Source organism: Megascapheus bottae, chromosome 3 (assembly GCF_031878675.1).
Source record: "Megascapheus bottae isolate mThoBot1 chromosome 3, mThoBot2.hap1, whole genome shotgun sequence".
Taxonomy (NCBI): Eukaryota; Metazoa; Chordata; class Mammalia; order Rodentia; family Geomyidae; genus Megascapheus; species Megascapheus bottae.
The window spans coordinates 48098870-48111743 of NC_143511.1; the positions used below are offsets into that span (position 1 = coordinate 48098870).

Genomic DNA, 12874 nt, shown 5'->3' on the forward strand with positions numbered 1-12874 from the left:
CCTCGAAAAGCAAGTTCTTTATATATACTGAGCTCAATGAGGAGTTTGTGAATGATAATATGAATTTTAAAGCGTGATTTGATGGCATTTTGAGGCTTAGAGAATTTTTACATGAACCAGACAGTACTTATCTTATAGAAAAATGTACTGTATTCTCAACACTATAAAGATATTTACCAGTAATTTCAAAGTAACACCTATATGCAGAATCTATTATAAGTATTAATTATTCTATAATGTATCTCATTCCTTACCTAATCTTTATGGAGAAACAATCCATTATGATTTGAATAAGGAAAATGTTTGCAAGGGAAAAAAAACTAGAGATGCATTTATTCAATCCTAGAGTCTTATATTGAAGATACGACAGTATATTGGCAGAAAATTAGTAGCATGGTTTGAACCCAGAGCCTTTCATTTGCCGAGATGACACTGTATCACTGGAGACATTCTTCCATCTCAGATTCTTTTTCTGGTTATTTTAGAGATGGAAATTCAAAGACATTTGTGCCCATGCTAGCTTTGAACCACAGTCCTCCAAAACTGAGTCTCCTGAGTTGCTGGGATTTGAGGCAGGAGCCACTAACACTGGCTAAAGAAAAGTTTGAATGCAGATCTCTCCAAAACTTAATGTGAGTAAAAATCTCCTCATACAATAATAATAATAATAGATGATAATTTTTGAAAGACTGCAAGTTATTTAAAAATGTTATTTAGGACTGGAGATGTGGCTCAATGACAAAGCCAGCACTTGCCTAGCAAGCATGAGACTCCGGGTTTAATCTCCACCACCACACACCAGGAAAATACTGCTGTACAGATGAAATAAACTAGGTACCTGGCCTCCTAGCAAACAGAACTAAAGCAGGAGGATAGGGTAGTGAGACCAACCTGCGCTACATAGAGATTATAAGGCCAGCCTGAACTCCATACCAAGACTCAACATACAAACAAAATGGATAGGGAGTTTGGCCTAGTGGTAGTGTTCAATTCCTTGATACCACATACATAGAAAAGCTGGAAATGGTGCTCTGGCTCAAGTGGTAGAGCTCTAGCCTTGAGAAAGCCCAAGGACAGTGCTTAAACCCTGAATTCAGGCCCCAGGACTGGCAAGAAAAAAAAACATAAAATTAAGTGAATAAAAAAATTGAGGGTTACATGAGAAGTGGTAGCAATGTTCAAGAATGTACCTACTACCTGATGAACGTAACTGTAACCCCTCTATATATTACCCCTACAGTACAATACAATTTTTAAAAATTGAGGGTTGGAAATATAGCTCAATGCTAGAGTACTGGCCTAGCATGCTCAAGGGTTTGAGTTCTACAATAATATAATAGAGATTAATCTAGCTATCTTTGAAGCTTCTAGATAAAAAGAGCTAAAAGGCTAGAATAGCCACTTGATGCAAGTAAGAGTGGAGTTGAGCCTGAAATCATAGTAGAAATGCTCCATATATCTAAGAAAACAGTCTAGATACAGACAAGAATAAAAATGCAACAGCCTGTGGGAGAAACAGTCTTAAGAAGTCGGAGGAATACATGAAAGCAGGTGCAGCTGGAATATACAAAGGAAGGTGGTAAGAAATAAAATTGCAGAGATAGAAAAGGCTTCTCATTCCCTGCAATATTTTAACCTAGATAGAGCCATGCTTGACCTGTGATTGGTATTAATATTTATGTGAAACCAATGAGTTGGAAAGATTTGAGTTGTAAATTCCATCAGGGCAGGAATCAGAATATGTAGGGCTTTGGAGGTGGTGGAGAGCACCGTTCGGGGGACTTTTTTCATTCTCATTGTAAAGAGACACCATTGGAGGATTTTAAGCATGGGAATTATGTGACCTGATTTATGCTTTAAAAGACAACACTGTGGTGGCTATGCCTTAGACTGCAGAACAAGATGATTTGTTAGATATTGCCCTAATGCTTCTCTGGATATACTCTCTCCTTCGCCCTCGTCTCCCAAGAGGCCCAGCTGGGTAGAATGCTTCTGTTAGTTCTCTCCTCTCTGCCCTCTAAAACTAGAAACTTAAGTCCATTAGGACCAGTCTGATAGACTTCCATAGACAGGATAGGTTCTGAGCAACATGAATTTATTTCTCATTGTTGTGGAGTCTGGGAAATCTTTGGTCAATATGGCTGTGTATTCAATGTCTGTTGAATGCCTTCTTCCTAGTTCAAGGATATGATCTTCTAGCTATGTCCCACATGGTAGGAAAGATACTCTGGAGCCTCTTGAGTAACAACTCTAATTCCATTCACAAGTGATTCACTCTTACTACTTCTTAAGCACTTCCTTCCCAACCCTGGCACACATACTTCTTAAGACTGTCATCTTGGAAATTAGGATTCCGATGCATGTTGGAAGGAGGTTACAAACATGCAGAACTAAAATGGTTAGAAAGCTTCGTAGTGGTCTAGAAAGAGATTCTGGTATCTTGATTTATTGTTTATTTGGAAGATACAGCTAATGTTATGTAGATAAATGTGATGGTATTCACTTGACTTAGTGTAACGGGTGGGTTGGTAAAGGAAAAGGAACTCAAGTGTGTTGCCTAAGTTTTTATCCTATATATATCACCATTCAATGACTGCAGAAGCCTGAGAGAGAAGAGTTTGGAGTGAGGTCAGTGGGGAGGTAGCAAGAGTTTGGCTTTGACATGTTTAAGTCAAAATGCCTACTCACATTTAAGAGGACATGAGGAAGAGGCATCAGGGAGAAGTCAGAGCCAAAGCTTAACATTTTTGATTTGTCACTATAAATTTGTTTCCTTCGATTGTGGCTTTTAAAAATTACGTTTAAGCTCATGGAAAAAATTTAGTAATTTACAGAATGGAAAGTATTGTGGAGAACACAGCCCCTCTGTTTGGCAAATCCTTAGGAGTCAGTAATCCACATGGTTAGTTGTCTACTAATAAAAGAACTCTGAAGAAAGTCTGAACAGTAAAATGTTATAACTAATCTGATTATAGTATAACTGGCTGGTTAGAAAGAAAAATTTGACAGAAATAAGAGAAAGTTGAAGCTAAGAAATTGTGCAAAAAAAATCCTAAATTTAAACCCTTAGTTATCCAGAGTAACAAGGAGGGTTATTCTGAGTAAATAGAATTCCTAGCCACTAATTTAAATTTCTCTGAAGTACCAAATTTAGTTCTGTGCCACAACTATTTGTGGAGGACTTGTATTCACAGAAGGCACTGTTCTGCATAGAGTGGGTACAAAATAAGAAAGTTAACTCCTTTAGTCTTCTATTGAATTGAATATAAATAAAATGTAGATTTTAAATTTCTTCTCTAATAAACGAGAATTTCAAGAAGATGCTGAAATGAGCCACAAATAAGCCAAAGGGCTGAACTCATAACTTCATTTTTTTTTATTTCTTAACTAAGGCCAAAAGCCATTAGAAAAGCCCTTGAAAGGAACTTTTGGGTGAATGATGAGCAAAAAGTACTCTGTAAACCACCACATGTGGTAGAGATTTGGGTGGGGGGAGATTTTCCTTAAAATATATACATATACATCTATATGCATACAAATGTGTATGTGTAGATATATGTTTGATTCTGTGGATTCTTTGATTTCTGAGTTGAAAGCCTATAGGTGAACTTTACTCCTGGTTGATGCACCAGACTACATGTGCTGGTTTATATGTTGCAAAACTCAGTGTCAATGAAATCTTTCAAAAATATGTATATATACATATACATATATAATATGCATTTATAATATGCATATTTACCTATCACATAATCAAGTTGTTTCATTTAAGAGTAAAAAAAATTGTGTTTATTTAGCTATTCCTTATTTATGATTCAAGTTTTTAAAGTATCTTAGAATGTCGATCCCTTCTGGATCCTGGGCCAACTCCTGCCAGTCAGGAATAGTCAGAGGGTAGAGGCTAACTACAGAATTGAGACCAGGCTGTCAGAATACCTTGGCATGAAGCACCTGGCAGAGCACCTTCCAGTGGTTTTGCTGAAACACTGGGAGTACTTGTTAGGGTGCCTTTAACAGAACACTGGGAGGGGGCTAAGTTGAGTTTGGGCTTACTAGATCTGTCCACAGCTTATTCTTCAGTAGGAGCTGGTTAAATGTTGCACCAGATGTAAATGAATCGTTTCTGGTCCCCAAATGACTTCATCTTTCTGTACCTTAGCTTCTTTCTCGATAATCTAAGAATAGGAGTTATTCAAAGGTTGTCTTTGCCTTTTTTGTTAGCCTTCAAAGGTAGGAGGTTGATCCCATAAGAAAATGTATTTTTTTCTCATGGCTCTCTACTGAATACATTTAATTTTAAATGTAATATAAGAAGCTGTTCAACATTGATCTAATCATGAAAGCTTTTAGAATTAGAGCGTAATTTGACAAAGTTGGTAGCTTTGCTAATATTATTTACCAATAACTATGATTCCAAGGCATTCCCTACTGCAAACAAATAGCATTTGTTTGGATACAGTCTAACCACGGGTTTTAACAGAGGTCTCTCTGGAGTGCAGCTTTCCTTTCCACATCTAGGAACAGTGGGATGGCCTTAATTTGGAGAGGTGGTTTTTGGCTCTGGGTACACAATAGAATTGTGAAAGAATATCCCAGAACATACCTTTTTAGTTTTTAATTTAGTACTGGGGACCTGCCATTCAGAATTTCTGATTTGATAGGCATCAAAGCTGGACACCTGCAGTTTTTAAAAAGTAGCAAGTGATAGTAACAAGGTTGAGACCACTGAGTAGGAGATGACATCGGGGCTGTAGGAGCCATACCTTCAGCACAAACCCTCAGACTTCCAAACTCAGCCTTCATTCCTCAACAAGCCCAAAGAATGGTAAATGGAAGACTGGAGACAATTCCTAAAGAAAACAGAGTTCCCAAAGCGCTCATGACAAACTAGCTCCATAGTGAATACGGAGCCACAGGAGTCAGGGTTGACATACTAGCTGGAGTTACAGAGAATTATAAGTGTGAGATAATCCAAAGCAGCATTCAAAGGATAGAAAAGTATTCCTCTCACAGAGACACAGCCAATCAAAGTTTCACAATTAAGGCAGGCTTCTATCTTCCTTCCTTCATTCCTTCCTTCCTTTCTTCCTTTCTTCTTCTGTGTCAGTTGTAGGGCTTGAACTCAAGGCCTAGGTGCTGTTCCTGAGCCTCTTTGTGCTCAAGGCTAGTGCTCTACCACTGGAGCCGCAGTGTTGCTTTCTGTTTGTGAGTGGTTTATTAGAGGTAAGAGTCTCACAATGACTTTTTTCCCCAGGCTGGATTCAAACTGCAGTCCTCAGATCTCAGCCTGCTGAGTCACTAGGATTGTAGGCATGAACCACCAGCACAGGCTGGGCTTCTATCTTTTCATCTCTAATGATCCAAGATGGATAGATATCCTGTGTACATCCAAGACATCAACGGGGAGAGAGGGAGGGAAAACGATTCCAGTAATCTCTTAGCAAGAGCTTCCCTAACATTAGCTATAACCCATTTATTTATATCACAGTATCAAGCATTTAGTCTAATGGCTGTGTCTACCTACGAGGGCATTGATCACATACAGTCTATCTTGAAAATCATGACCAAGTGAAAAACTGGAAGGGGCTCTTGAATGGGAAAGGACAAATACCAGAAAGCAACCAGCATGTGCCTTCAGAGACCTCACTCCCTCTACTCGACAACTGGGTTGTAATTATTAAGTTACATGTAAACGCTGTGTTTTATTGAGGCCTCTTAGAAAACCACTGACAAGAGGCTATTTTTCTTCTTTCCAAAATTTTAGTGTCTCTGGTTCCCACTGCCCTAAAAAAATAAAATAAAATCACCAATCCAGCAAGAGAAGTATTCTCAAGGAGTTCTGCAGATGACCAGGCCCTAAATCTCTTGCCACCCAGGGTGGTGGGGTAGTGCTCTCACTTGGAAGAAAAGGACTCTTCTCTTTGCAACTTCACCTCCCTAGATTGGCTCTGATGCCAGGCGCTTGCTTGCTCTTGCTCCTTCTGAAAGCAGCACAGACTATTTTCACTGGGTCATAAATATGTTGAACACTTTATTATACTAACCTTTTAAACCACTTGTCTTGAGCAGCTACAAATCACATTTCAGAACAAATTTCTAAGATTCCAAGGTTCCTAACATTCCTGGATGCTCAAGTTAAATACCTGGGATTAGGAGAAGAGAGTATGTAGATTTTTGCTACAAAATTTATTGCAAAGAAAGGAAACCTGATCCTCTGGCCTGACTCCTAGTTTGTCTTCTGTTTTCTTTTTTCTTTCTTCATTTTTTAACGACATTTCTACGATGTCCTGTGCCAAGGCTAAGGTGAAACTCCACGCTCTGCCTCCTTTGCAGCATTGACTGGACTTTCTCTTTCTTCCAGTGTTCCAGGAGCTGTGGGGGAGGCGTGCAGAAACGTGAGGTTCTTTGCAAGCAACGCATGGCTGATGGCAGTTTCCTGGAACTTCCCGAGACCTTCTGTTCGACTTCCAAACCAACATCTCAGCAAGCCTGCAAGAAAGATGATTGCCCTAGTGAATGGCTTCTCTCAGAGTGGACGGAGGTATGTTGTCTCCCAAAAGGAAAGATCAAGAGGTAGGAGTGAGCAAGCAGTTCACTTCCAACACACAAAGAAAGGACAAGAAGAGAATAAAATAGTTCTCGTATTTTGGAGAAATATGTTAGTTGCCATGTACATCATAGTGTGTAACCAGTCAGCCCTTACCAATCGGAAGTGGCCTTCTCCTGGGTTCTTCTCCCTCTGGCTCTACTCCTCCGGCTCGTCTTTACCTCCCTGCACCTCCCACTCCCAGATGTTTCTAGTCTCTGTTCCGGAAGGGCAAAGCCTCTCTAGTCTCCTCTTCCAAGTTACTAGACAATAAAGGATATGATTTATTAGGAAAAAGAAGGCCAAGGAAATCCTGCCTCTTTACTGTTAGTTTCCTGGCTCAAAAACTTCAACAATTTCCCAGCAAGAAAATTTGATTTCCCCTGGTGCTTTGCACTTGGGGAAGTGATTACTCAGCATTCCCCATTCCTGACTCTCCTTCCTAAATTAGGGATCCCTAATATAGACCTCCAATTGACCTGTTGTTCTTCACTTTTTTAATAATTTAACATGCATGACTTAATTTCACTTTTTGAATTGCCTCTTTGAGTTGCCATAGATTCCCCAGTCCTGTAGACCTACATGTCTCACATAGAGAAGTCTCAAAAGTTTTACCTCAGCAAGAATTAAGCAAGAAACGGGATCAATAGGTGCAAAGTAAAAAAATATTCTGTGTGCTTTTTAGAACTATCTACAATTCCTGCATTCATGTGGCTGAGGCAGGAGTATGAGTCAAGCCATAGCAAGACCCTGTGTTAAAACAGATTCAGCAGCCTCCCTTTCTTGCACAAAACCTATAAATTGGCATTCCTGACCATCTACCCTCAGTAACCTTTCTCCGACAGTATGAAGCTGTTGCTAGTTGAACTACATTGCAACAACCCTTATTTTGAGCAGTTAAACTGCCTGTAAAAATTAAGATGCCAGGCTATCTTACTGCCAGGTTACTTACTGGAATACTTGCTGCATCTATATCCCTCTGTTTAGCATTCATCAGATGGCGCTTACTAAGGAAATTTGCGATTGGGAAGGAACCTGTACTAACAGAAGCTGTATAAATTGGCAGTAAAATGACCTCTGGCAATGTCTTACCCCAGATGTTTCAGAACAGAAGGACGAGTGATTAATTTTTTGTATTTTAAAACAATCAGATTTTGGCAGAATAAAGAAGTAAAAGGGTGGGGAATTAATTTGTATAAGCACATGTATGTACACGTATGTATGTATGTATGTATGTATGTACGTACGTATGTGTTAGTGACAATTTTTCATGAGAATGTTGATTTGAGATATAACATTATACATGAAAAAAAATCATAATGAAGAATAGCAGTGCAAGAATGGGTCCTGATGCCTTAGCCAAATGGCCTAAGGTAAATATATTCTCCTGCTGGAAGATTGTGAGAGGCACTGTTCTCCTCTATCTGTCAGACTGTCCTGAGGGGATGCCAGGAATGTGGCATATATGTATTGTAACTGTTCCCTGTCTTCTTGTACTTTGGGAACTTTGAAGAATATGGAACACCGAAAATTCAAAGGGGAAAAAAAAGTATTTCTAACTAAGCACTGTTGGCTCTCACCTGTAATCGTAGCTACTCAAGAAGCTGTGATCTCAGGAACATGGTTCAAATCCAAGAAACTTTATCTGTAAGCCAAAAGTGGAGCTATGATTCAAGTGGTAAAGAGCCAACATTGAACAAGAAACGCCAAGTGAAAATGCAAGACCCTGAATTCGAACATCTGTACAGAGGGGGAAGGAGAGAAAAAAGGAGGGAGGGAGAGAGGGAGGGAAGAAGGAAGGAAGGAAGGAAGGAAAGAAGGAAGGAAGGAAGGAAGGAAGGAAGGAAGGAAGGAAGGAAGGAAGGAAGGAAGGAAGTTGTTTTTTACAATTAAATAAGAAGGAAGGGAGGGAGGGTTTCTTTTCTGACTGCAATTTCGAAAGACTTTTACGAATGACAAGGAGACTACTGAACTGGGTCTCATCTCGTTAAGTGAAGTGGGCCTTTAGAACTGTTTCGTATGCATTTAAGAGTTCAGACTCAAAGACAAGCAATCCATTCTCATATCAAATCCTAAGTGTAACTGGCTGTATAACTGGAGCTAATTAGTTAACCTTTCTATACCTTAATTTGTATATCTGCAAGGTGGAGATATAATATTATCCACCAGTAGGCATCAATTAAATTATGCCTGGTAACAGTTAACTTTTATTATAATGATGATTATTTTCCACTTGATCTCATTGGCAGGACCAGAACAGAAAATAAACCTCTAACTCTTGAACCTCAGAGCCACTTCCCATGACCCATGATAAGAAAGTCCTGTTGGGGAACTAGAGGTGTTAGACTTTGTCCAAAAGTTTAATTAGGTTCTGCACCATCTTGGTTGTTGAATGGGAATTGCAAACTTTGAAGAAGAGCTTGGAATGGCAGGAAGTAATCGCAGAATTAAACTCAAGCTGGCACCCTGGCAAAGTACCCCAGAAGCACTAGCCAAGGCCACACATAAATCTTACTCTTCCAAAAGCTTTTCTGTGGTCCACTGGTTGAAATAAGACATGCATTCCACACACCCCACAAGGCTCTACGGGGGAAATGAGAATCTGGGTAATCTATGATGTTTCATTCTTAGCTATCTAGATTCTAGCTCATGGTTACAGCAAAAAATCCCTAAGAGATAGAATTAAGAAAAAGTTTTAGACATTTCAAATAAAATTACTTGCAGATTCTATTCTGAAAACAAGACCTCTCAAAGGGCCATCCTTCCTTTCTTTCAGTGAAACCCTTCAATCATCTGACCAAGTTTCCTATTAAATATTTTCAAATCATAATTTTATGAACCTTGTAGACATGAAAGTGACGGTAGTCCTTTTTAGAGCTCGAATATTCTAGTGTCCATTTTCTTCTCAAATTAAAAAGCTTACAAGCCTTTTAACAAATGAAACTCACTGCGAAGTCATAGAACCTGAAACAGATCAAATAAGCAGCACTTGGCTTGAAGTGTGGCTGAGGGAATCCAGTCTTCAAGCTTGGATGTCCTCCCTGCCTGTCCCCCTGCCCCAGAAGCAGCCTAGATCACTGCCTCAGCAGCTTGGGAATACAGTCTGAAAATCCCCGGATGTGGCTTACTTTTTCCATTCCCAAGGTGTGAATATTACATCTAGAAAAGCTTGGGGGTTATTTTAGGGGGGGAGGTCGGGGTTGTTTGTTTTTTTTACCAAAGTCGCAACCCTGACTCTTTTTCAGTTTTTCAACACTAAAACTCATCAGGCTCCTTGGTCTCATACCTGGATCCTTGAATTAGGGGTTGTGCTTTACAATCAAATAAGTGACAAGCAAAATCTGAGATCCATAATCGCCATGCAACAGGAGCAGTGGGTTTAATTCTTATGTCTTTTTCTCCTTTGACAGTAATGGGATTTGAACTCAGAGTCTTGGGCTTCTCAGAGAGCATTCTACCAGCCCTTTTTTGCACTGGAGACTTTAAGATGAGGTCCTTCTCTTTTCCTCCCAGTGCATGCTTGCCTACTTATGCCTCCAGTTGTAGCTGGGATAACAGACATGCAATACCATGCCTGATACTGACTGTGATCTAGGTTGGCCTCAAGTTGCAATCCTCCCAAGGAGACAGGATTATAGGCATGAACCACCAGCACCTGACCTCACGATCATCTTTTGCCTCTTCATTTTCTTTCAGGATGGCCTGTGGCACAGATTAGTGCCATTTCAGTGTGCTAACATAGAACACGTAAACTTACAACTGCATTGTTGTGCCTTCATTGACACTTTTCATAACATTGGCATGCTGCCATGACCCCAGTTCAGGATTTCATCACATCTCAGGCCTAGATTGCTTGGCAGCTCCTGCACTGACACCCTGCCTCCCATCCCTACCACAGGCTGCTGTCAGATTCACCTTCTGCCCCACCTTCAATCATGTTGCTCCCTTTTCAGTGACTTCCTTGCCCTTTGGACCTGCCAGAAAATTAGCCAAAATCTAGCCCATGCTCCTAAACGCTGTCCGCTCTGCCTCTGTTCATACTGGTTTAGTTCTATATCGAAACTTTCTGCCTGTGTTCTGGAATTTTCCCTGCTTCTCATGCTGATCCTTGCTGTGACATAACCACCTACACTCCTCTTTATCTAAGACCTACAGCTCTAGTGTCTATAAGGCATTTCATAACTATTGGCATTAATTGTATAATGTTACTTGGCTCTGGTCTTATATTCCTACTAAATTCCTTAATGACAAATTAGTTCTGTCAACAGCTTTATTGTGGGTATCATTTGTAAAATTTCAATTCAGCTTAATGCTTTTAATGTTTAAAGATGTTGTAGAACATTCAAGAACCATATTCTTGAATAATATTCCAATCTATGGCAGTATCATACTATTTTCTTGTCAGTCCTGGGGCTTGAACACAGGGCCTGAGCACTGTCCTTGGGCTTTCCTCAAGGCTAGCGCCCTACCACATGTGCCACAGCACCATTTCTGACTTTTTTCTATGTATGTGGTACCAAGGAACCAGACCCAGGTCTCCATGCATGCTAGGCAAGCACTCTACCACTAGGCAAAACTACCAGCCCTGGTAGTGTGAGACTTTGCTCATCCATTTACCGTTTGGTGTACATCACTTCCATCTGGGCAATTATAAATGACAGTGCCATGAACTTTCACATATAAGTCTTGGCATAGATGTGCATTTTTCTCCTCTCTTAGGTAGACCCTAATGGCAAAGTTGCTAGGCCCCTATAGTAAGCTAGCTTTATAAACTGTTAACCTGGTTTCTAAAGGAGCTGTACCATTTGCATTCCTGCCAGCAGTGGCATCATTGTTCTGATTGCTTTATACCTTCACAATACTTACTGTTGTCTGTCTTTCTTAAAATGCCTCTTATAGTGAATGTAAAATGATACTTGATTGTCATTTGAACTTACAGTCTCCTAATACACAATGCCTTTTTAATAATGCATTTGGATCTCTACTCCTCATTTGAACAACAGCTCCTTAAAGCAGAGCCATCTTTTGACCCACTTCAAAGAAAGCAGGTTCAAAACAATTATCTAGTGGTAGGCATTAAAATAGTTATTGGTGAAGGGAAAAGAAGGGAATTAGCATTCATATTTCTTGTATGGCATTTGAAATATACTGTCCCATCGAACTCCCAGGCTTGTGAAATAAATGTAAGAAGGAGAAAGAGACTCAGAGTTTAAAAAAACAAAAAACAAACTTGCCCACTATTGAGATAAACTGGACAGGACTTCTTAAAAGTAAGACATAGAACAAAACATCAGTAAAATGGCTATAGGAAACCTTATAATCAAAACAAACAAACAAAAGACCCTTAGCAGGAAATGTAATCACAAAGCAGACATGTATTCCACTTCGTTGTGTTATGATTACCATTTCTTTTCCAGTGGTTTTTGACTCTTCAAGAGGTGGGAGGGGGAGAGTGATATAAACGATTAGCCTCACTTCCCAGATATTGATGCATTTGGTCTTTCTTTCCCCACCAGTGTTCCACCAGCTGTGGGGAGGGCACCCAGACTCGAAGTGCCATTTGCCAGAAGTTGCTGAAAACCGGGATCTCCACCGTGGTCAATTCCACCCTGTGCCCACCTCTGCCTTTCTCTTCCTCTATCAGGCCCTGCATGCTGGCAACCTGCGCCCGTGAGTATGCCAGAGCTCTGGGGATGAGCAAGTGGAGCCCAGTATAGCAGCAGTATAGCTACAAGGCAAAGACTTCCCCCAAACCCAAGACCAGTAGGAGTCTGTGGGGCAGCTGCACCCTGTGGGGGCTGCAAGCCAGAGAGGCCAGCTGGAGACAGAAAAGGAATCTTAATCACAAGCAGCCAGGCTGAATTCCCTTCCCCATTGGAAAAAATAGTTTGCAGGGGTAGAGCAAAGTTCACTTGCTGCCATGCCAGACGTGGAAACTGGAGGCAGCCTATTACTAATGAAGTCAAATGTCATCCACTCTGGGGTTTTAAACTACTCTAAACAGATTTGTTCTGTGTAATATTGGTCCCTAGGGTAGACACACTTCTGGGGACCCCCTCTGTATGCACAGTAGGGCCGGGTGTTTTGCAGGACCCTACTGTTGACTTACTAAAGGAGATAATCACCTTCTCTTTGTCCTCTGTCTCTTTTGATGGTGTAAACTTCTCCTTTGAAATACTTTTAATGAAAGTAGAAAATGTAAAATGAATCTAGAGGAAGAGGCAGGGAAGATGAAGAGAATGCTGGAACCCTGATCTTGTGCCAATGGGGCACTAAACACATAAACAC

At 40.3% G+C, this 12874-nt stretch overlaps 1 protein-coding gene across 1 annotated transcript in view; it reads left to right on the forward strand.

Moving 5' to 3' along the window:
• Nucleotides 1-12874, forward strand: part of Adamtsl1 (ADAMTS like 1) — a 628790-nt gene that overhangs the window by 529268 nt on the left and 86648 nt on the right. Inside the window, exons 18-19 of the mRNA XM_090329363.1 lie at nt 6362-6541; nt 12103-12256. Of these exons, the coding sequence (XP_090185489.1) occupies nt 6362-6541; nt 12103-12256 (334 nt within the window). The remainder of the gene's footprint in view (nt 1-6361; nt 6542-12102; nt 12257-12874) is intronic.